This window comes from Eulemur rufifrons, chromosome 17 (genome assembly GCF_041146395.1).
Source record: "Eulemur rufifrons isolate Redbay chromosome 17, OSU_ERuf_1, whole genome shotgun sequence".
In the NCBI taxonomy this organism is placed as follows: Eukaryota; Metazoa; Chordata; class Mammalia; order Primates; family Lemuridae; genus Eulemur; species Eulemur rufifrons.
The window spans coordinates 91266041-91290312 of NC_090999.1; the positions used below are offsets into that span (position 1 = coordinate 91266041).

A 24272-nucleotide genomic window follows, 5' to 3' on the forward strand; every position below is an offset into this window, starting at 1 on the left:
GACATTTGTGTATCTTACAATATATAAATTTTACCTAATTTTTTTTTTTTTTTTTTTAGAGACAGGGTCTTGCTATGTTGCCTAGTCTGGTCTTGAACTCCTGGGCTCAAGGAATCTTCCCACATAGCTGGGACTACAGATATGCACCACCACACCAGGTCTCAACATCAATTTTTTTTTTTTTTTTTTTTTTGTGTTGAGACAGAGTCTCACTTTGTTGCCCAGGCTAGAGCGAGTGCCGTGGCGTCAGCTTTAGCTCACAGCAACCTCAGACTCCTGGGCTTAAGCGATCCTCCTGCCTCAGCCTCCCAAGTAGCTGGGACTACAGGCATGCGCCACTATGCCCAGCTAATTTTTTCTATATAGATTTTTAGTTGTCCATATAATTTCTTTCTATTTTTAGTAGAGGTGGGGTCTCGCTCTTGCTCAGGCTGGTCTCGAACTCCTGAGCTCAAACGATCCGCCCACCTCGGCCTCCCAGAGTGCTAGGATTACAGGCGTGAGCCACCGAGCCCGGCCTCAACATCAATTTTTAAAATAGAACCATAAATAAACATTGAAATATAGTTAATGATATGTATGCTCAAGTGTGGAGGGGTGAAAAGTACTGATTCTGTATCTTGTTTTTGTGGTAAAACAATAAAATGGATTGAAGGATAGAGGGATACATAGATATGTGATAAAAAATATAGCAAAAATGTTAATAATACCATGAAATTTGGCACCCACCTCACACTATATATAATACAAAAATCAATTACAGGCCGGGCATGGTGGCTCATACATGTAATCCTAGCACTCTGGGAGGCTGAGGCAGGAGGATTACTCCAGGTCAGGAGTTCGAGACCAGCCTGAGCAAGAGCGAGACCCCCGTTTCTACTAAAAATAGAAAGAAATTATTAGGACAACTAAAAATATATAGACATAATTAGCTGGGCATGGTAGCACATGCCTGTAGTCCCAGCTACTCGGGAGGCTGAGGCAGAAGGATTGCTTGAGCCCAGGAGTTTGAGGTTGCTGTGAGCTAGGCTGAGACCACAGCACTCTAGCCCAGGCAACAGAGTGAGACTCTGTCTCCAAAAAAAAAAAAAAATCAATTACAGGTGGATTGTAATTCTAAGTATGAAAGATAAATGATAAAATTATCTAAGAGTTAGGAGACAGGGAGTCAAGGCTCAGTTCTGCCATGGCTTAGCTGTGCAGTAATTTCTCTTCATTTGTCAAAATAAGGAATTGGACCAGGTGATTTCTAATTTCTTTTCCAGATTTTAAATTCACATGTCAAAAATCCCTATTCATTCTTTTCCATACAGTCTATAAATGTATCCTGAGGAAATAATAAAATAAGTTTGTAAAAATACATGTTAATTGCAACACTTTGATAATTCGGAAACACTGGCTACAGTCTAAATGTGCACTATGAGAGACTAGTTAAATAAATGATGGTACCTCCATGCAACGGAATACCAGGGAGTCATCAAAAATGTGTAGAGAGAATAGAAAGATGGTTACTAGAGGCTGGAAGTGCAGCCAGGTGGTGACGGAGGGATAAAGTGGGGACCGTTAATGGGTGCAAAAAAATAGATAATTAGGTAGAATGAACAATATTTGATTGCACAAAAAAGTGACTATAGTAAACAATAAGTTATATGGTATACTTTAAAATAACTAAAAGAATGGAATTGGAATGTTTCTAACACTAAGAAATGATAAATGCTTCAGGTGATGGATACCCCAATTATCCTGATTTATTACACATGGTATGCCTGTATCAAAATATCACATGTATCCTGTAAAGAAATACAACTATTATGTACCCATAATAATTAAAAATAAAAAATAGAGGGTGCTAGATCTTTATATTTGGGCATGGAAAGGTGTCCAGGATACACTACTACATAGTTTCTGTTTATAAGCTGATTGCAGAACAATAAAAGGTACAAATAATAAGATCTCATTTATGTAAAAAAATTTCAATAAATATTTCTTGGTCACCTATCATGTGCAAGAAGAAGTCACTAGGCTGAACACTGGGGGTAAAAACACTGAATAAAACAGACATATTAGTGGGGAAACTCAAACAAAAAATAAAACAAACACACGTAAAACCATCAATGCCATGAAGGAAAACATAAAGGGTTCCAAAGTGACAGTAGGGGATCCTGTTTTAGTTAGGGTGATGGAAGAAAGCCCGGGAAGGCCTCTCTGAGGTGGCACTTAATCAGAAACCTGAATAACGCGAGAGAAGCTGTGCAAAGACTGGGGTGGGGGTGGGGAAGCTGCCTTCGAGGCAGAGTGAATGGCAACTGCAAACGCCTTTCAGTTGCAAACGCCTTTCGTGTGAAAGCACAAAGGGTGCCTGAGGAATGACAACGCGCCAGCGGCAATCCTGGGGATAGTGGCCAGATGCCCAGATCACAGGGCCTTGTTTGCCACGCTGAGCACTCAGGCCTTAGCTGGCAGGAAGGAAGCCTCTGGAAGATTTCAGTGGGGCGGTGACCTCAGGTACAGTTTGCCGTCGGAGTCCTTGGATGCCGTGGATGCGCAAATCCCTTATATAAAATGGCATAGTTAGTCGGCCCTCCATATCCACGGGTTCCGTGTCCATGTATGCGGAGGGTCCATTGTACTGTCTGAAAGGCCGCCCTGGAAGCCGCACGTAGAGTGGATTGTGGAGAAGCAAGAATGGAAGCAGGGAGGTCGTCCAGAGCATCCAGGTGACAGGTGTGAGGCCAAGGGAGGAATCCCAGACGACCGCGGTCCGTGCACATACTTGTGTCTGCACGAAAACAAACTTTGGAAGAAAAGTGTTGAGGTTACCGGGGATCCATTTTGTGGGGGTAGCTCGAATTTTTGCAAGGTGACGCGTTATCGCTCAGTCTTGACCGCGCGGGGGCGCCCGAGCAGCCGCCGCAGGCCGGGCCTTCCTGCCGGGCCTTCCTGCCGGGCCGCCGGAAGTGCTCTCCCGCCCCTCCCCTCCGCGCGTGCCGCGCGAAGATGGCGCTGGAAGCCGGAGACATGGAAGATGGGCAGCTTTCCGACTCGGATTCCGACATGACGGTCGCACCCAGCGACAGGCCGCTGCACGTGCCGGTGAGTGTGAAGGGCGGGCGGGTGATCGTGGGCTGGCGCGCGGAGCCCCGGCTGCGGGGGGCGGCGCTGGGTGGCCGTGAGGGTGGGGGGTGGGTGGGCTCCCCCGAGCCCGGAGCGAGCAGAGCGGGCTGGGGGAGCGCGCGGCGGCAGTCGGGGGTGCGCTGGCGTCCGCTGGCCGGGCTCGTGCGGGTGAGGTGACGGCAGCGGTAGCGTGGGGGCTCGCGAATCCCTGCACTGCAGTTCACTGCGAGGCGGGTCTGCGAGCCCTGCCGCCTGCTGGAGGCGGGCGTTCGGCGGTCTCTTGGCCGGCTCGCCTCCGCCTACCTTGCGCCGCTGTTCGTTTCCTGAACTTACGGTTTTCCCACTCCAGCACCGCTAGGTTTTCAAGAAAGGGCGGATTTTGCTAGAAGTATAGAACCTGGGGGCATCGGCCCGAAACAGCCGGTGGTGCTTATTTTCGCCCTGAGCAGATAGGGAAACCGAGGCCCAGGAATGAAGTTCATCACCCATGCAGAGACCCGTCTTCTGTATTTCCACCGAGTCTGGCTTTGTCATGCGGTACCGTGACACTAGTTTTGTATTTAGCTTCCCAGCTTTCTAAGTGGGAGTTTGTCTTGACTGCCTTACCACGTAGTAATCTCTTTGAGAGAGCTTTGGTGCCAGGCTGCCTGCATTCGAGTCCTGGTGCGGCCACCGTGCAGGTTTGTTTAGCCTTACTCTTTTTTTGTCCCCATCTATAGAATTGGCACGATAGGCCATCGATGGGATTGTAAGGATTCTATGGCGCATAGCGTGCATAATAATGTCTGACATATGTTAGCTGTGATTATTAGAAGTTAGGAAGGCTGTCTTAATGACTTAAATCACCCCTCACCCCCATTTCTAGCACATGGTAGGAACTCAGCAAATACTTGGCTTAGTGTTCAGTACAAAAAGCAAAGGTGACTCCTTTTGCATATAAATATCTTAGGAAATTAGTACCAAGATAGTTTGTTTTTCAGTCTCTTTCAGGTGGTTTTGCATAAATTGACTCATGACTTGGTAAACTTAATGCCATGGACTCTGCAGTTTTAAAAGTATTATTTCAGGGCCGGGCGCGGTGGCTCACGCCTGTAATCCTAGCACTCTGGGAGGCCGAGGTGGGCGGATCGTTTGAGCTCAGGAGTTCGAGACCAGCCTGAGCAAGAGCGAGACCCCACCTCTACTAAAAATAGAAAGAAATTATATGGACAGCTAAATATATATATAGAAAAAATTAGCCGGGCATGGTGGCTCATGCCTGTAGTCCCAGCTACTGGGGAGGCTGAGACAGGAGGATCCCTTGAGCTCAGGAGTTTGAGGTTGCTGTGAGCTAGGCTGACGCCACGGCACTCACTCTAGCCTGGGCAACAGAGTGAGACTCTGTCTCAAAAAAAAAAAAAAAAAAAAGTATTATTTCAGCGATATCTACCTAAAGGAGTTTGCTATCTAATTTAAAAGGAATATGGTTACAGAACCATATAAAAGAAGTGTATGTGTCCAAATGCAAGATAGGTATCTTTGGAAAGAAAGAAAACAAATTCAGGGTTTTTTTTTTTTTTTTTTTTTTTTTTTTTTTTTTTTGGTGTTTTTTGTTTGTTTGTTTGTTTGTTTTTGAGACAGAGTCTTACTCTGTTGTCCAGGCTAGACTAGAGTGCTGTGGCGTCACCCCAGCTCACAGCAACCTCAAACTCCTGGGCTTAAGCAATCCTGCCTCAGCCTCCCTAGTAGCTGGGACTATAGGCATGCGCCACCATGCCCAGCTATTTTCTATGTATATTTTTACTTGTCCAGCTCATTTCTTTCTACTTTTAGTAGAGACGGGGTCTCGCTCTTACTCAGGCTGGTCTCAAACTCCTGAGCTCAAACAATCCACCCGCCTCGGCCTCCCAGAATGCTGGGATTACAGGTGTGAGCCACCGCAGCAGGCCACAAATTCAGTTTTAACCGTTAGTAATAATTATCAGGTATGTCATTCTCATTTTGGCAATAACTGAAAAGGTTAAAGTCTTTTGAAGGTGAGAATTAAGAGCTTTGGTAATTTTTTAGAAGGAGATCTTAGAACTAAGTGTTGTATTAGCAGTAGAGATAAGAATTTGTGGCTTTAAAATTGACAAATTCCATGTGGAACTTCAAAAAGTAAGGACTGGATTGGTTTCAGACATGTCTTTGAAGATCAGTTCTGTTTCAGAATGGTCCAGTTGCATCTCTAAATAATTTTTTTAAAATAGCACATGATAGGCCGGGCGCGGTGGCTCACGCCTGTAATCCTAGCACTCTGGGAGGCCGGGGTAGGCGGATCGTTTGAGCTCAGGAGTTCGAGACCAGCCTGAGCAAGAGCGAGACCCCATCTCTACTAAAAATAGAAAGAAATTATATGGACAGCTAAAAATATATATAGAAAAAAAATTAGCCGGGCATGGTGGTGCATGCCTGTAGTCCCAGCTACTCGGGAGGCTGAGACAGGAGGATCGCTTGAGCTCAGGAGTTTGAGGTTGCTGTGAGCTAGGCTGACGCCACGGCACTCACTCTAGCCTGGGCAACAGAGTGAGACTCTGTCTCAAAAAAAAAAAAAAAAAAAAAATAGCACATGATAGGTGTAGTTAATATGCTTTGTGGAATTGATTGTATTTCTTTTCACTTGCAGAAAGTACTAAGTGGGGATAGTGCTGTGAGGACCTTTCAGAGTACGGCAACAGCGTGTGCACCGGTGTCCCATTATCGGACTGTTAAAAGTGTGGATTCAAGTGAAGAGAGTTTTTCTGATTCAGATGATGACAGCTCTCTTTGGAAACGCAAGCGACAGAAATGTTTCAACCCTCCTCCTAAACCAGAGCCTTTTCAGTTTGACCAGAACAGTGAGAAACCACCTGTTGCTGGAGGAAAGAAGGTTAACAACATATGGGGTGCTGTGCTGCAGGAGCAGAATCAAGATGCAGTGGCCACTGAGCTTGGTATCTTGGGAATGGAGGGCACCATCGACAGAAGCAGACAATCCGAGACCTACAATTATTTGCTTGCCAAGAAACTTAAGAGGGAATCTCAAGAGCATACAAAAGAATTAGACAAGGAACTAGATGCATATATGCATGATAGCAAAAAAACAGGATCAAAGGAAGAGGAAAATGGGCAAGGTCATCTCAAAAGGAAACGACCTGTCAAAGACAGACTGGGGTGCAGAGTAGAAATGAACTATAAAGGCCGATATGAGATCACAGAGGAAGATTCTCAAGAGAAAGTAGCTGATGAAATTTCTTTCAGGTGAGCATTTAAATTTGAGCACAAATGGGCACTTGACCAAATAACATCTATTTACAGAAAATAAAATAGACTGCAAATACATTAATGATGTTCCTTTTTGAGATTTTTTTTTTTCTAAACTTACGGAACTAACTCGGGGCTTATTTGGTCATATGAACGCATTTGTGTTTTCTTAGATTTGGACAGGCCTGAGAGGATAATTTTGAAGACTTTTATGAACTTTTAAGCAACTGTTTGCATTTAGTACATAGAGCTCTTAAGATAAACATATCTTTTTATTTATTTATTTTTGGAGACAGGACCTTTCTCTTTTGCCCAAACTGGAGTGCTGTGGCATGATCACAGCTCACTGCAACCTCAAACTCTAGGGTTCAGGTGATCCTTCTTCCTCAGCCTCCTGAGTAGCTGGAAGTGCCACAATGCCCAGCTAATTTTTAAATGTTTATGTGGGGTTGGGGTTCTCTCTCTGTTGCCCAGACTGGTCTCCAACTCCTGTCCTCAAGCCATTCTCCTGCCTTCCTCCCAATATGCTGAGATTACAGGTGTGAACCACTGTGCCCAGCCAAAACATCTTTTTAAATCATGTATTTTTTTTAGTGTTTTCAAGCATTTGTGACTTTTTTAACATAACTTTGAAATATATTTTATAGATGATAATATTCACCCCATTTCTAGTGTGGATTTTTTAGTAAATTTATCAAGTTTTACAACCATCACTTTTAAAACATTTCCATCACCCAGTAAGGTCCCTCATGTCCATATGCCAATTTATAGTTAATCCCTGTTCTCATCCCAGACAGCTGCTAATCTACATTCTGTCTGTATAAATTTGTCTTCTCTGGACGTTTCATATAAATGGCATTATAGAGTAAGTGAACTTGTTTCTAGCTTCTCTCACTTAGTGTAATGATTTTGAGATTGATCCATGTTGTAACAGGAATCAATACTTAATTCGTTTTGTGTGTGTGTGTGTGTATGTATATGTCCATATTGAATGGATATTCCACTTTTTGGTTATTTTGAATACAGTTATGAACCTTCACATCCAAATCTTTAAACATGCATGTTCATTTCTTTTGGTAAATGACCTAGGAGTAGAATTGCTTGGTGTGTGGTCAATTTACAGTTCATCGTTTTTTTTGTATTGTGTGTTTTATGTTTCTTTGTTTGTTTTTTGAGGCAGAGTTTTGCTCTGTTGCCCAGGCTGGAGTCCAGTGGCATGGTTATAGCTCACCACAGTCTCAAACTCCTAGGCTTAAGTGATCTTCCTGCATCAGCCTCTCAGGTAGCTAGGACTACAGGCATGTGCCACTGTGCTTAGCTAAATTTTTTTTTTTTTTTTTTTTTAAGAGATGGGGTCTGGCTATGTTGCCCAGGCTGGTTTTGAACCCCTAGCCTCAAGTGATCCCCTTGCTTTGGCCTCCCAAAGTTCTGGGATTACAGGCATGAGCCACTGGGCCCAGCCGTATAATTCATTTATTATTAGCAAGTTCAGATTTTAATGAACATTTTCATTAACTCTAAGTCACTAATCAACAGTGTCATGAATTTGAAAACAAATATGGTTCAAGAGTAATAGGGTAGGAAAACAAGTATTTACTTTGCAGGCAAGCCTATCTCAACACCAGTACTAGATTTTTTAAATACTGAGGAACTTTAGAATTTGAGTGCTGGAGAGGAACTTAGAGATCTTGTAAACGAAAGCCTTCATTTTACAGATAAGGAAACCAAGGCTCAGTAGTTATATCTGGCTTGCCCAAGGTCACATGTTCAGTTAGTATCAGACCTGAAGCTAAACCCTGGTCCCATTGTTCCTAGTCTAGTACTCCATCCACAGTAATGCACTGCTGCCTCTTGAGAAGAAACAAGGATGCCAGGTCTGATTAGGGAATTGGTAAGGCTCTGCACTATTAGCTCTCCTTCACCTCTCAAGAGTGTGGGCTCTGACGTTAAAAGAGTTACTTATGCTGCCTGTGTTTTTAATTTCCCAGTAGTAAAGTGAAAATAATAGTACCTATCTCATAATGTTGAGAGAATTAATTGACATCATGCATATTTGGTTCTTAGGCTTGTGCTAACCGTAACCATAATAAGCCACCTGTAAATATTAGCTATTTCTATTTTTTGTTCTGAGGCAGAGTCTATGAGGGAAAGGGTCGGTCCATTTTAAAGCTCCCAGACATCTCTGGAGTTAGGAGGACTAACTTTTAGGCATAATAATTCAAAGCATAGTATATGTCTGTTATTTGTTTTGACAGTAAACTGGTTTTATCTTCTTTTGCTTTAGGCTTGCATTCACTTTGCTGAATGTGCACATTTATTGTGAAATCTGCCATAATACAGTAAGGCAGGTAAAGAAGCAAAGTATGGGATTTGAGATGGAACCTTGAGGTTACCATCTCCTTGTGTGACCCAGGGTTAGGAATGTTTATTTGTCAGTGATTCTAAGGTTAAATATCGAAGATTTAGAAAAGCAAATGTTATTAGAATCAGATTTTGATTCTAGTTGGGAACTAAACTGAAGACTAAGATAGATTTCTTCAACTTTGTACAGTAAATAAAGAGATTAATTTTACTTTATTTATTCTTAATCAGGTTACAGGAACCAAAGAAAGATCTGATAGCCCGAGTAGTGAGGATTATTGGAAACAAAAAGGCAATCGAACTTCTGATGGAAACTGCTGAAGTTGAACAAAATGGTGGTCTCTTCATAATGGTAAGACTGTGCCACTGTTTTTGCCTTGCTTAACGTATGTTTTTGTTTTCTTTTTACAAAATTAACTTGCCTCTGTTGGATCTCGTATCATATATTATTACAGTTACACTGTGTTTCAGATTTTTAAAAACTACATCAACAAGGAAGACTGAATAAATCCAGTATAGTTGTTTTTACAACTAATACTTTCTTTACAAAAAGCATAGATAAATTGTAGCCTGTTAGTGTGCAGTCAACAACATATCTCTTACATAATTCATTAAAGGTAGGAGCTGAAATTTTAAGACAACAGAGGCTAAGGAAGCCTGGAAGCTCAGATTTTGAGGGTATGGAGTTTCGGTGCTTTTTCTTTTAATTGGGCAGTCAACATTCTATACCATAGAATGAGTGTTTCCTGTATGCCTTTTTTGAGTTTTAGGTGTGTAACTTATTAACTGAAATTTGGCTGAATTATTTGACTCTATACAGTCTCCTCAGCTGTAAAATGGGTATTAATCCTGTATCATAAGGATTAGAGGAGATGATACATATAAAGTACTTATCACAGTTCCTAGCACTTAGCAATGGTGAATACAGGTGTTATTTTTGGTGGATTTAATTCATGCATTCATGAAAAAGAGGGCAAAAAAAATTCTTGTGTATGAAGCGCGGATATGTATACAGTATTTCTAGGTGAATTAAAATTAATGGTAGAAGTGAGGGGGGGGGGAATCTAAAAAGCATCCTGGGGTGGAGAGGTGATAATGGACAAAAAGGTCAAGAAACACTGTTTACTGCTTGAGAATGACAGAAAGAAAACTCTGGCTGGGTCAGGGGTAGGGAAACTTTTCATGTTGGAAGGCCACGTTAATTTAGCTGTAATCAAATAAGGCTGCATTCAAGAAACTTCAATTAGATATACTTAAAAATGTACATTATTTTGTAAAAACCTAACTACTATGTACTTAATAATTTCAAAAAATGAAAATTATTTGTTAATTTAAAGTTAACTAACCTTTTAATGACTTTATTGTGTCTGCTTTTTGTTGGAATGCATTTGAATATTTGGTTGCAGCATGGAGGTCTGCAGTTTCAAATATCTTCTAGATGAGTATTAGTCATTTATGACCTTAAGGACATCTTGATTTGGGTTAGGTAAGAGAATGAAGATTCACAGCAATGAGTGGTTGAAAAGCAAGCAGGCATTTTTGGGGCCTCTTGCCACAGGCGTGGGTATTCTATGTTTTTCCATATTTCAGTTGAATCTTTCTTGGCATCAATGACTTTAAAAAGTCATCTACTGAGAGCGCAGTTCCGTCTGTAGTTTGTTTTGTGCCGTGGTGGTACCAGCTAGGTGAGGCTGAAATGCTAATTTGAGTGTGATGTCATGATTCTCAAAAGTAAGTGAACCTTTCATTGTATTCTCCAATTAATAGGTCTGTAACAGCGGTGTATTCTTTGAATGATTCACGTATATCCTGCTTATCAATGACCTTTGCTAACTGGGGAATGTTCATCTGAAATTTCCTTTCAAGAAGACATGTTTTGAAAAAAGCTTTTTTGGAAATGCTTAGATTTTTTGCCACATATCATATATAGACTTAGTTTTACCTTGCAAAGAAATATTCAAGTTGTTTTGATGTGACATGATATCACACAGAAATGCTGCATTCTTACAGAAACCTTCTTTCAGTAATTCACATTACTGATTCTATTCTTCATAAAATTTAACTATGTATTCTCACAGAAATAAAATTTTGGCTAACACCTATCCCTGCTATAGCCAACATCCTTTAGAATGATAAGGTAAATTCACACTGAGTACCTCATTGTTCACCTTGAGCATGTTATGATGCTGTGTTGCATTTTCATGAATATAGTTAAAAATACTTATAACTTACTGCAAAGTGTCACTTAAAATAATAGCTTTAGCACAGAGATTTTGTTAATGCCAGATGCAATGAAAAGAAATGAGAACATCTGGATCTTTTAATACTTTTTTTTTTTGAAACAGAGTCTCGCTCTGTTGCCCAGGCTATAGTGAGTGCCGTGGCGTCAGCCTAACTCACAGCAACCTCAAACTCCTGGGCTTAAGCGATCCTCCTGCCTCAGTCTCCCGAGTAGCTGGGACTACAGGCATGCGCCACCATGCCCGGCTAGTTTTTTCTTTTTTTCTTTTTTTTTTTTTTTTTTTTTGAGACAGAGTCTCACTCTGTTGCCCAGGCTAGAGTGAGTGCCGTGGCGTCAGCCTAGCTCACAGCAACCTCAAACTCCTGAGCTCAAACGATCCTCCTGTCTCAGCCTCCCGAGTAGCTGGGACTACAGGCATGCACCACCATGCCCGGCTAATTTTTTCTATATATATTTTAGCTGTCCATATAATTTCTTTCTATTTTTAGTAGAGATGGGGTCTCGCTCTTGCTCAGGCTGGTCTCGAACTCCTGAGCTCAAACAATCCGCCCACCTCGGCCTCCCAGAGTGCTAGGATTACAGGCGTGAGCCACCGCGCCCGGCCTAGTTTTTTCTATATATATTTTTAGTGGCCAGATAATTTCTTTCTATTTTTAGTAGAGACAGGATCTTGCTCTTGCTCAGGCTGGTCTCGAACTCCTGAGCTCCAGCGATCCACCCGCCCCAGCCTCCCAGAGTGCTAGGATTACAGGCGTGAGCCACCGCGCCCGGCCTTAATACTTTTTTTTTATCTGTGTAATAAATCCTAAATGTTTTCCTGTCATGGAAGGTGCACCACCTTTACATAGACTCACTAAATTTACTGAATTCAGTTCAATTTCACAACATTTATCTTGAAAGTTGTTGAAGATGTCTATTCCTTGTGTTCTGTTCATAAGAGTGCCCAAAGCGAGTAACTTGTAGCAAAAAAAATCCTCTGTTCTACCGGAATGAAATACAAAACCTGTGCCGAGTATGTAGTATCAGTTGATCTATCCAAAATGATTGAATAATACATATTTTTTCCTTTTAAAGTATTGCATGAAGTTGTTCTGTTAAGTTGAAGGTGAATTCATGCTGCCAGTCAGTTATGGTTCTCCTTGAAAGAGGCAGTTGTTTATACTTTGAAACCTTATTGAGACCTAAGCATCCTACAACTCCGACAATGCATTTTTTCACAATTTCTACATCACTGAATGGCTTCCCTTTTTTCCCCAAGTATGTAAGCTACTTTATAAGTTTCTTCAGTGGCACTATTTCCAGGTCTTATTGCTGCTTGAAAGAACTGTCTTTGCTTTTGCTTTTCATCTTTTAATTTCTGCAATGCAACCTTTCATGCCTCTCCCTCTAATTTAAGGTATTTGTGGGCCAGGCGCAGTGGCTCACGCCTGTAATCCTATAACTCTGGGAGGCCAAGGAGGGTGGATTGCTCGAGGTCAGGAGTTCGAGACCAGCTTGAGCAAGAGCGAGACCCCGTCTCTACTAAAAATAGAAAGAGATTATCTGGCCAACTAAAATATATATATAGAAAAAATTAGCCGGGCATGGTGGCGCATGCCTGTAGTCCCAGCTACTCGGGAGGCTGAGGCAGGATTGCTTGAGCCCAGGAGTTTGAGGTTGCTATGAGCTAGGCTGACGCCATGGCACTCACTCTAGCCCGGGCAACAAAGTGAGACTCTGTCTCAAAAAATAAAATAAAATAAAATAAAAATAAAATATTTGTGGTCCTTATGAGTGTTATAATGCTGATGAGCACTGAATTTCTTTAATGTTGATATTATAGTATCACAAAGCAAGCAATCATCTTATCTTTAGTAGAAACATTGCAATTCCTGATCCTCATTAAAAAATCTGTTTTCTTCCTTCAGCATTCTCTTGGTCTTCTTTGACATGATGGACTGTTAAGCAGACAGAATTAAAAAATACTGTCGAATGTGCAACTATTCACAAATTCCACTTCAAACAGAAACACAGTATGCACCGTTGTCAAAAGCTGATATCTGATTGGCATACTTGACTCCCATAAACTCTCCTTAACCAGCCTCATGCAGTACAGTGGCATCAGTCAGGCGGCGGAAGTTAGAACTAAATCATGAGCATAGCAGCCATCAATTTATCCCTTATGGCTTCCTAATGGTCTATAATAATTGTGCCAGTCAATCTGAGAGGATCATTTCATTGAAACTTATCTTATTCTTTGGTATTTTAAATACATTCTTTTTAAAAATATAAATATAAAAGATGAACAAAAATGTATTAATAAAAATAAAAGGATTTGTTCTGTAAAATTTGGATTCAGTCAAAAGGCTACACTTAAGGACCTAGAAGGCCACATGTGGACTTAAGGGCTCAGGTTCCCTCCCCTTAAGGCCATATCACAGGCAGTGACAGTTATCTTACAGAATGGTTTTGCAGATCTCACTGAATTCAGCTTTCACCACAGGATTGAGAATGAAAGTTTGAATGACTTCTTTTTTATTCATGAGTCCGTAACAGTAACATCAGAAGATATGGATATGCTTTGGAAATGGACAGAAAAGAAACCAGTTAGAATTGATAACATTGGCTGAGGAAATGACCCCTGAAGGTAAATTACAAAAGTCAAAACAGAAGTTGACAACAAAACAAATTATAATAATCATGAATGTACCGGCATCTCTGTGTCAGTGTTAAAGTACTTTGATTTTCCTTTAGTCGAACACAAAGTTACAGGTTTCATCAATATTTAATATTATAGTATTAACAACAAAACTTTATATTCCATTGAGCGAATGCAAATCTGCTGAATGTTGGGGAAGCTACAAGTCCAAATTCACTTTCTTCTGATACATTCTTTCCTTGAACAATTACTGAGTTGCCTGCTCTGTGCCAGGCATTGTTCTAAAAGTCTGCTAGAAAATGATCTATCCTGTGGGAAAAGAAATAGATCAAATGGAGGAATAGGGAGGGTGGATCTTATTAAGAAGGCAGCATTTTCGGGGAGTTAGCTACACTCCCCGCAAAGAGGTTTTTTTCTCTTTCTTCCGATCAGGTCTCTCAGGCAGGGGTCATTGCAAAGGATGAAAAAATAGTAGGAAACAGAAATAAAAATAAAATAATGATAATAATAATGCACAGAGCCAAAGATATAGTTTATAAAGTAAAGGTTTATGAAAATAGATATAAGGAGGGTATCCGGATGGATATATTTCTTCCTGCGTAAAATATATCCAAGACTGAAACTCCACACAGGTATTTTATAGGGTAGATACAGGTTCCCATTGCCAAGGGCAACGGGATTTTCATACTAACAGGCAGTTTGCTTTAGGGTCAAAGTCTCCTAAAAGGCTACTACAGATCCTTTAACTAACTCTAACTAGGGGAACAATGAGTTATAAAATCTTCTTGGGGCAAACTTCTAAGTTTTATGATAAGGCTATTACTTTAGCAAAAAAACAGAGACATCTTGGCTCCAGTGATTGTGTTCTTGGAGACAGAGATGATCTCAGAAGTTAACATGGGCTGTGCTTTGTGTTACTTTAACCGCATGGTTCTGTCTTGGGCATTAGCATATCTATCTGATTAGCTCTCATCTCCGGGGGTCTTCGCCTGTCAGCTCGGGCAACCTTTTGGTTCTAAGGGAGGCCTGCCTTGTCTTTCAAAACAGGTGAGAACCATAGGCCCAGTTTACAGCTGTCTCTTTGAAGTACAGCTATTACTGACCAACGAGACACCCTCCTGAGACAAGGCAGCTTTTGAACTAACACATTTATTTTTTCTTTAAGGCAAAGCCTTATTTGACTTCTGAAATCAAATCTTGTCTCCAGAAATACAGGGGGCATTTCTATAACTCAGTATTCTTAGGCTCAACAAGCATTTAAACAAAGACTTGAAGAAGGTGGAGCAGTGAGTACTGCAGGAAGAACAGACCAGACAGAAGTAACAACCAGTGTAAAAGTGAGGGGAGCCTGGCAGGGCCAAAACTAAGGTGAAATAAGCAATTTACTTGCCTTGGTTGTAAAATTTGAGGGGGGTGCTAAAAAAACTCAATCAAGATAAATAATATTTTAATGCAACAGTTTCAAAAATCAAAATTAATGCAGAAATTCATAATGGACAAAATTCTAAACAAAAACAGGTTCTGGTCCCTGACCCTGTACTTGGAAGACTGTTTTCTCTCTTCACCCCCAGCCTCTGCTCAGTGCCTGTATGAACACAGGGCCAATGGGACAGGAGCAGGGAGCTTGGGAGAGTGAGTTAGGGTATAAGGTCAGAGAGAGAATATAGGGCCAGATCCAGTAAGGGCTTGTTCACCATCTTAAAGAATTTGTCCTAGACCCTAGCTCGGGTCAAACAAGGCAACACTCTGCTTTGTTTCAGCTCATGTTATAAACAAGTGTCCTCAAGGTCTATCTAGTGTGCCATGTTTTTCACATTTGTGTTTGTGGGGGGGGTTTTTTGTTTGTTTGTTTTTTTGGTGTGGTGACTTTGCTGTTTAAAATGGCCCTCCAATGGTAGTGCTGAAGTGCCATCTAGTGTTCCTGAGTGCAAGAAGACTGTGGCGTGCCCTTATGCAGGAATATGTGTCTTGGATCAGCTTCATTTAGGCATGAGTTACAGTGCTGTTGGCCATGAGTTATGAGTTCAGTGTTCCGTGAATCAACAATATGTTTTAAATAAGGTGTCTTTAAACAGAAACACACGTACAACAAGGTTATATATTGATCCATTGACGAAAATGTCGTGATCAGAGGCTTGCAGGAACCTAACCCCATATATCCCCTGGAGCAGTGTTTTAGTATTTGTTTGAGTCGGTGTTTGTGACAACTTTGTAGAACGTAACTACCATGACTGGTAAGAAGCCACTGTATGTATATATTCTATGCTTTGTTATATGTATGTAAATCTTAGAACCCTTTGGAATATATCATGATACAAGGCATGAGGTATGAATCCAACTTAATATTTTCCTAGATGGGTGCCTGGTAGCTCCAGCACTAATTATTGAATAGGTCATTTTATCTTCTCTGGTTTGGGCTAGTATCTGTGTCATAGACTACATTCTCATGTGTATTTGGCTTTTTTTCTGGGTTTTCTATTCTGCTCCGTTGACTTCTAGTTTTATTTCAGTACCATACTGTTTTAATTATTGAGGCTTTATGATGTGTTTTAATATCTAAAAGAATATTCACTGATTTGGCCAGATGGCAGATAAAAGCAGAAAATCCAGTTGTCAGGTCCCTTGAGCTGAGTGGCCTGTTTCTCTTTGTTACCATGTAGATTTCACAAATGACAGAATTTGAGAGTTGAAAAAGATTAAAGATCACCTTTGGTCTTCATTTTATAGATGATGAAACTGAAACTCCTAATTTTGTTGACTTCCTCACGTTACCCATTTCACAAGAGTCAGAGTCAAGATTGGACTTCAAATCTGCTATTTGTTCTGTCTCCTTAAGTGTGCTTCTGTACCTTGGCTATTCATGGGAAGAGTATATGCAGTTTAACTTTTCTGTTCCTTTTTATAGAATGGTAGTCGAAGAAGAACACCAGGTGGAGTTTTTCTGAATCTGCTGAAAAACACTCCTAGTATCAGCGAGGAACAAATTAAGGTACTGATAATGGCCTTTAAGATCCATCATAATTTGACTTCCTCTCAGCCTCTAGCTTCATTTTCTAAGAATCTCCATTTTCTGCTCTGCCTTAAATGGACCAATTTTGTCATTGTTTCATTTCAAGCAAAACTTGTGCCTTTTATAATGCCTTGCCTACTCTTTTTCTTCCCTTATAGAGCCAGGATCAAGATTTATTTTTTTTTTTTTTGAGACAGAGTCTCACTCTGTTGCCCAGGCTAGAGTGAGTGCCGTGGCGTCAGCCTAGCTCACAGCAACCTCAAACTCCTGAGCTCAAAGGATCCTCCTGTCTCAGCCTCCCGAGTAGCTGGGACTACAGGCATGCACCACCATGCCCGGCTAATTTTTTTTTTTCTATATATATTTTTAGCTGTCCATATAATTTCTTTCTATTTTTTTTTAGTAGAGATGGGGTCTCGCTCTTGCTCAGGCTGGTCTCGAACTCCTGAGCTCAAACGATCCGCCCACCTCGGCCTCCCAGAGTGCTAGGATTACAGGCGTGAGCCACCGCGCCCGGCCAAGATTTCTTTTATTTTTTATGGTAGTTTTTCCTGGTCTCCTAGCACATAATTATTTTTTCTATCCTTCTAAAACTTCTTACTAATGAAAATTTTCAGGCTGGGCACTGTGGCTCACGCCTGTAATTCTAGCACTCTGGGAGGCCGAGGCAGGAGGATCGCTTGAGCTCAGGAGTTCAAGACCAGCCTGAGCAAGAGCAAGACCCCATCTCTACTAAAAATAGAAAGAAATGATTTGGACGGCTAAAAATATATATATATAAAAAATTAGCCAGGCATGGTGGCACATGCCTGTAGTCCCAGATACCCGGGAGGCTGAGGCAGGAGGATTGCTTGAGCCCAGGAGTTTGAGGTTGCTGTGAGGTAGGCTGATGCCATGGCACTCTAGCCCTGGCAACAGAGTGAGACTGTGTCTCAAAAAAACAAAAAAAATTAATGAAAATTTTCAGAACAGATAGAGGAATAGTAATTGAATATCCTCTGCCTAAGTTCAACAGTCGTTAATAAGTATTTTGACATTCTTACTTGACCTATATAATTTTTTTCTGTTCCATTTGGAAATGAATAGCAAATATCATGATACTCATTTCTGATTATTACAGCAAACATCTGCCAATAATGACAATATCCTACATAACTACACAAGACCCATTATCACTCCTAAGAGAAATAAAAACAATTTCATAGTATCGTCCAATATCTCGACCTTGTTCCAGTTTCCTGCATTGTCCCAAGAATATGTTTTATACCTCTACCACCCTCCCACCAGGATCCAATCTAGGTTTCCACGTTACATTTGTTATATATCCTTTGATTCTTTTTAACCTCACACTTTCCTTCATGATTTAAACCTTTTGAAGAGTTCAGGATGGTTACCTTACAGAATTTTAGGTTATGTTATTATTCTGGTGATTGTCTCCTCACGGCTTTGTTTCATTCATTCCTCTATCTACGATATTTCTTATAAACAGGAAGGTGTAAGCACTTTAGTTTTCTTAATCATTTTTGTGTTGTTAGTAATGTCTTATATGGGATTCTTCTACACTGTGGGTTTTTCACAATTTAAAATTTGGTGTTTTTTAATCTGTTAATCAGGGAATATGATTCACATTTAGCATTTATAACCAAGATTGAGAACCAGGCCCTTACGTAGGAAGGAGGTGGTGCACATCCACGTAGCTGCTGTGTTTGAGCAGCTGTTTCCTTTACTATAGCCGTGGGGTGATAAAGTTAGTAGGATGTGTATTTTAGCCATGCTGACTGTCATGCTGATGGTGACGATAGATAAGCCATTTGTCTTGAGCTGATGCTCCTTGTGACCATATTTTACATCTGTATCTGCTCAATGTTTTTTCTTTTTCCTTAAATTTTCTGTCTGTTCACGTCCAGTCATTTTTTAAAAATCTGTTACATTGAGATTCCCGTAAGAAATGTTAATTATTATTGCACATCTGAAATCTGTGCAGCTGCTTTTTCCCCCTCGTTGGGACAACTGTTTTGATAATGTGGTTTGTAAGGATGTAAGTTTCCGTAGGAACACCAACTGCTGAGTGGTGAAACAGATTATACTTCAGTGTTCTCTCCCGTCCCCCAATATAATCCTTGTCAAAAAGTATGTACTTTCTTTTTCGGTTTTTGTTTGATAGCAAAATATTACCCTTTTTAGAGCAATAGCATATGATGAAAAGAATTGTATAAAATTCAAAATCTGGGTTTTTATCTTAATTTTGCTATTTATTGGTTATGTGACCATGACCAGCAGATCACTTAATTTCCCATAGAGCTATAAAAGAAATAAAGTGATATCAAGAAAAGCTTTCTGTAAATAACTGAACCTTGGACAAACAATTTCCAGAGGCTGAGGAGAAGAAATACTTTAACATTTATTAACTATATGTCTGGCACTGGACCAAACATTTATACTGTATAACTACATTTTCACTTCAGTGTGTCAAGGTGAGTGTTACCCTGTTACGCAAATGAAGAATGATCAATTATATGCCTGGGATCACACAGAACACTCTGACTCCAAGCCCACGTTAGAGTTGTTTTCACTGTATCACATGTCTTTGTAATTTAGTTATTCTAATTTATTGTGAAGAAGGGCATTTTACTGTTAGGGGGATTCTATTCTATTCTAGAATATTCTATTCTATTCTCCCTCTGTTGCCTGGCCTAGAATGCCATGGTGTCAGCAACCTCAAACTCCTGGGCACAAGTGATCCTGCTGCCTCAGCCTCCTGAGTAGCTGGAACTACAGGCATGTGCCACCATGCCTGGCTCATTTTTTCTATTTTAGTTGCCTAGCTTCTTTCTATTTTTAGTAGAGATGGATGTGGCTCTTGCTGAGGCTGATCTCAAACTCCAGCCCTCTAGTGATCCTCCCACCTCCCTGAGTGCTAGGATGACAGGCGTGAGCCACCATGCCCGGCCCTATTAGTAGGTTTTTATGTTTAACTACCAGAAACTTTGCCTTATAATAAAAAACAGGAACATTTAGAGTATCTAATAATAATAGGGAAATGTTGACCTATAAGGCCATTCTTCAGAGGACTATCCTTTAACCTCTGTTTTTATGAAGCAGTTTTAAGAAAATGAGAAAATGTAGTAATACTGAATTTTTTTAAAAGGCTAAGTACAAACTTATAAATTAAAAAGAGACATGGGACAATAGACTGGAAAACAAACACCAAAATGTTACCAATGATTTGGTCTGTTGTGAGGGATTATAAATGCTTTGGGTTTTTTTAAGGTTTTTCTGAATTTTCTGCATGAACATGGATTGATTACCTTTGTTATTACGGGGAAGAACCTGAAGGCAAATAAAATTTTATTGCAGGTAATTTCATATGCCATCCAAATGATGATGTCATAATTATTATTTTAATCACTACATTTCTAACAATCACCATTTGTAGAACTTAGAAGCCAGAACTGGACTGAGTGGGTTTGTTTTCCTATTTTTTGTTATTTTGTTTGGGTGCATAACCTCGTAATTGCTTACGTTTTGTTTTAGAAATTACAAAGTTTGTCAAGAAAACGTAGTTAAAAGGTTATTTGTTATATTAACAAAACTGTAACAGTGTCCCTCTGTAAAAGAGTACACAGTCAGTTTCTTACTTTTACTGTTAATTGGATACACATACGGATGGAGGGGGAAAGCGTCTCCCTGAAATTGTCTATATTTGTTGCAACGACATTAACAACATGTTGCAACCTTTTGGAGGGGGCATTGCCCACATTGTTCTATTCATAACCCATGGGAAAGAAGTTCCTTTTTAATAAGCTCGCCACATTTGGAGGGAAAGGGGGAATTTCATAAAATTTACTCAGTGTTGCCAGGCATTGTATAACCTAGAGTTATTTTCATCGAGATTCTTGGATGTGCTTCCACATAAAATACTTACACTTGCAGGTGCTTTTTATCTTTACATTTGAAGGTACATAAACTGCTGAAAAAATTGTGAATTATCACACTTTTGTGAAGGCAGTATAGTAGAGTTTAAGAATATTAGAGAAAATCATATATAAATTCAGACTTTACATCCCATGTTAGCTCTGTAATCTTGTGCCTCATTTTCCACATCTGAAAACAAGGATAATATGCCTACCTCATAACTTCTTTGTGAAGATGAAATGAGTTAATTTGTTCAAGTCCTAGCAAAATGCCTGGCACATAAAAGTGCTCATTCAGTAAGTAGTAGAGAGCCTCATTTCCCTCTGTTTCTGTGCTTTTTTCCTAACGGATATACCCTCCTTCTCCATCCCCAGTCCCTCCTCATTTCTTTAGCAAATACTTTTATCTTTCTCTCATCAAAACACTCATATTCTGAAGCTTTCCCTTATCCCCTTCATTTCAGAGTTCTTTACTCCTTCCTTTGCTAATTCTGTGTGCTGCTTATAACTATTTAGCATAAATTTTAGGAGAGGTTCTCCTTTATCTCGCTATCTTCCCTACTGCTTTTTATAAAACAAGAAGGAATATACATTTTATATACTCTAAAGAATATAATAGGGACTGGCTTGGTTATAGCTTTTAGGAGTTCTTTTCTAGAAGACAGTAGGGTCTCAAAAATGTGTCGTTCCTATACCAGCTTTTTTCCTAAGCTTTGAACCTTCTCTGTATTAGTATAGGTTGAGCTTCCCTGATCTGAAAATCCAAAATCCAGAATGCTCCAAAATCTGAAACTTTTTTTGAGTGCTGACATGCCACAAGTGGAAAATTACACACATAAGTACTAAACACAAACTTTGTTTCATGCACAAAATTATTAAAAATACTGTATCAAATTACCTTTAGGCTATGTGTATAAGGTATATATGAAACATAAATGAATTTTGTGGTTCACCTTGGGTTCCATCCCCAAGATATCCATGTATATGCAGATGCTCCAAAATCTGAACAAATCTGAAATTCAAAACACTTCTGGTCCCAAGTATTTTGGATAAGGGACACTCAACCTGTATAGTCATTTTGGCCTTTGCTTTAAATCCCTGACCTGCCTTTCTTTCTTTCCTCTGTAACTCCACCTACCTATCTGTGCCAAGTTTCCGAGATATTATTTTATGTTTTCCATGTTTATATATCTTTATAGAAATGTATTTTCTATTAGAACAGTTCTTTCTGCTGTGATTTTGCCCCTCAGAGGACATTTGGCAGTATCTGGAGATATGTTTGGTCGTCACAATTTGGGAGTAGGGTGGGTTTGTGTTACTCAGGCAAGTATTGGGTAGAGGCAGGTCTGCTGCTAAACATCCTACAGTGACAGCCAACAGACCCCCCCCCCCCCCAAAAAAATTTCCTATAAAGACTCCTGTCTGGCATCCTGGAATGTATCCTCGTGATGAGTGTATTACTTCCATGCTTGTGATAAAAGTTTTTGACAAAGATGTACACTCGCCCATGTTGATTACAGTAATATTTTTTAAGGGCTAGAATTTTTCTTGCATTGTGTAGGTGATGTGATTATTATTCACAGAATTCAGACATGGCTCAATTTCTTAGTATGGACATTTAGTTTTGATGACATTTCAAAGGCAATATATTTTAATTCCAAAAACTTCTGTTTTGTTATGTGATAAATTATATTTTATTTAAACTCTAAACAATGTGATTTTCCTACTGTATCTTTTTATTTAGGAAACTTTTAACTATTGAGATAACGTGTTATGGTAGAATAAGCATGGGCCCTACACCTAACACTAGGCTGGGTTTGACTCAGTTTCAATCTTTACTTGCAGTGAGTACTTACTTAGTATCTTGGACTCTGTCTAATAATGGGCCTAACGATCTTTGCTTATCTTTTATGAGAAATGGAGATAATGATTGTAGAAGGCCTGTCTTGTACCAAACTTTTAATAAATGGCAGTTCTTATTTATTAAAGTTCCTCCTTTATTATAGGACATTTTCTACATTGAAAATCAAAAGGAATATGAAAATAAAAAAGCTGCTAGAAAGAGGAGAACACAGGTGTTGGGGAAAAAGATGAAACAAGCTATTAAAAGTCTAAATTTTCAAGAAGATGATGATACATCACGAGAAACTTTTGCAAGTGACACAAATGAGGCCTTGGCTTCTCTTGATGAGTCACAGGAAGGACACGGAGAGGCCAAGTTGGACGCCGAGGAAGCCATTGAAGTTGATCATTCTCACGATGTGGACATCTTTTAAGTACATTTTGGACATTTTGAGGAATAAAGCCTTCTAAAATAACATTGTAATAAAACATTTCTACTGAGATTGCTACATTTTAGTTTGCACTGATAAACCTGAGAATCTGGAGAAGAGAGAATTGTTTTCTTGTTTTAAATAAAAATTAATATGTGTGGGGAGATGAATGTGATTGATAGGAACATTTAAAAATGTCTCATGTCTGACAAAATACTGAAGAGTACATAGCACAGGGTTTAATTTCTCAATCTGTTGCATTTGCTAAATATTATGAGAATTATTAGTGGATAATCAGTCTTGTCCAAGTCATTATAACATGCCATTCAAAAGTTTATTTGCTCTTTCTGATTTATCTTTGCAGTGTGAATTATGCTTTGGTTTCAAAACATTCCACTAAAATACCCTACTGGGACATAAACATTCTTAAACTGTTACAAGTGCATTCACGTTTCTTTTTTCTGTGTACTGAGAACTCTTAGGCAATTTTAATGATAGAGACTAAGAGTTAATACTGTTGGCTCTTCCCACTTGTTTGTCCAGAAAGAAGTATTCAGTCTTAACTTTGTTTTTGACTTCTTATTAAGTTGGTCATATACTAAATACTGAATGCGACCTGTATATTACCATGGACATTTAAAAAAAATTCCCAGTGTCAGCCTGCCTAAGACTATTTTACCTTATGTTAAGGAAGTTTTTTTTTTGTTTGTTTGTTTATTTTTTTTTTCTTTGAGACAGAGTCTAGCTTTGTTGCCCAGGCTAGAGTGAGTGCCGTGGCGTCAGCCTAGCTCACAGCAACCTCAAACTCCTGGGCTCAAGCAATCCTCCTGCCTCAGCCTCCCAAGTAGCTGGGACTACAGGCATGCGCCACCATGCCCAGCTAGTTTTTTCTATATAGATTTTTAGTTGTCCAGCTAATTTCTATTTTTAGTAGAGATGGGGTCTTGCTCTTGCTCAAGCTGGTCTCGAACTCCTGAGCTTGAGCAATCCTCCCGCCTCGGCCTTCCAGAGAGCTGGGATTACAGAGGAAGTTCTTTATTTAAAATATCACATCTGCTTGACTTACTCATTTTTATTAATGAAGAAAAAAAAGGTAGTTTAGATGTTTCAGGAGTTAACTGTAGTTAACAAAATATATTAAGGAAAAATGTGCTTAATATATTAAGCAAAAATTTTGTCACGTTAAGCAAAAATGTAAAATTCAACAATAGTTTTTATCAATAAACTATTCTTTATGGACAACAAAGTCTTCAGAAGTTTTTTTTTTTTTTTGAGACAGAGTCTCACTCTGTTGCCCGGGCTAGAGTGCCGTGGTGTCAGCTCAGCTCACAGCAACCTCAAACTCCTGGGCTCAAGCAATTCTCCTGCCTCAGCCTCCCCAGTAGCTGGGACTACAGGCATGCGCCACCATGCCTGGCTACTTTTTCTTTTTTAGTGGAGACAGGTTCTTGCTCTTGCT

General features: G+C 39.8%; 1 protein-coding gene across 1 annotated transcript; it reads left to right on the forward strand.

Annotated features, from left to right (window-relative positions):
* Positions 1-2996: 2996 nt before the first annotated feature.
* Positions 2997-23960, forward strand: PHAX (phosphorylated adaptor for RNA export). The gene is made up of 5 exons (XM_069492171.1): positions 2997-3093; positions 5759-6372; positions 8968-9088; positions 16522-16605; positions 22547-23960. Exons 1-5 carry the CDS (start codon positions 2998-3000, stop codon positions 22814-22816), a joined length of 1185 nt encoding a protein of 394 aa, XP_069348272.1. The 5' UTR covers position 2997; the 3' UTR covers positions 22817-23960.
* The last annotated feature ends 312 nt before the right edge of the window (positions 23961-24272 follow it).

Bases quoted from the DNA above. Each gene is read 5' to 3' on its own strand.
- PHAX (XM_069492171.1), top strand. From the start codon at position 2,998: ATGGCGCTGGAAGCCGGAGACATGGAAGATGGGCAGCTTTCCGACTCG. The intron at 3,094-5,758 runs GTGAGTGTGAAG...TTTCACTTGCAG, and splicing joins ACAGGCCGCTGCACGTGCCG to AAAGTACTAAGTGGGGATAG. The intron at 6,373-8,967 runs GTGAGCATTTAA...ATTCTTAATCAG, and splicing joins GCTGATGAAATTTCTTTCAG to GTTACAGGAACCAAAGAAAG.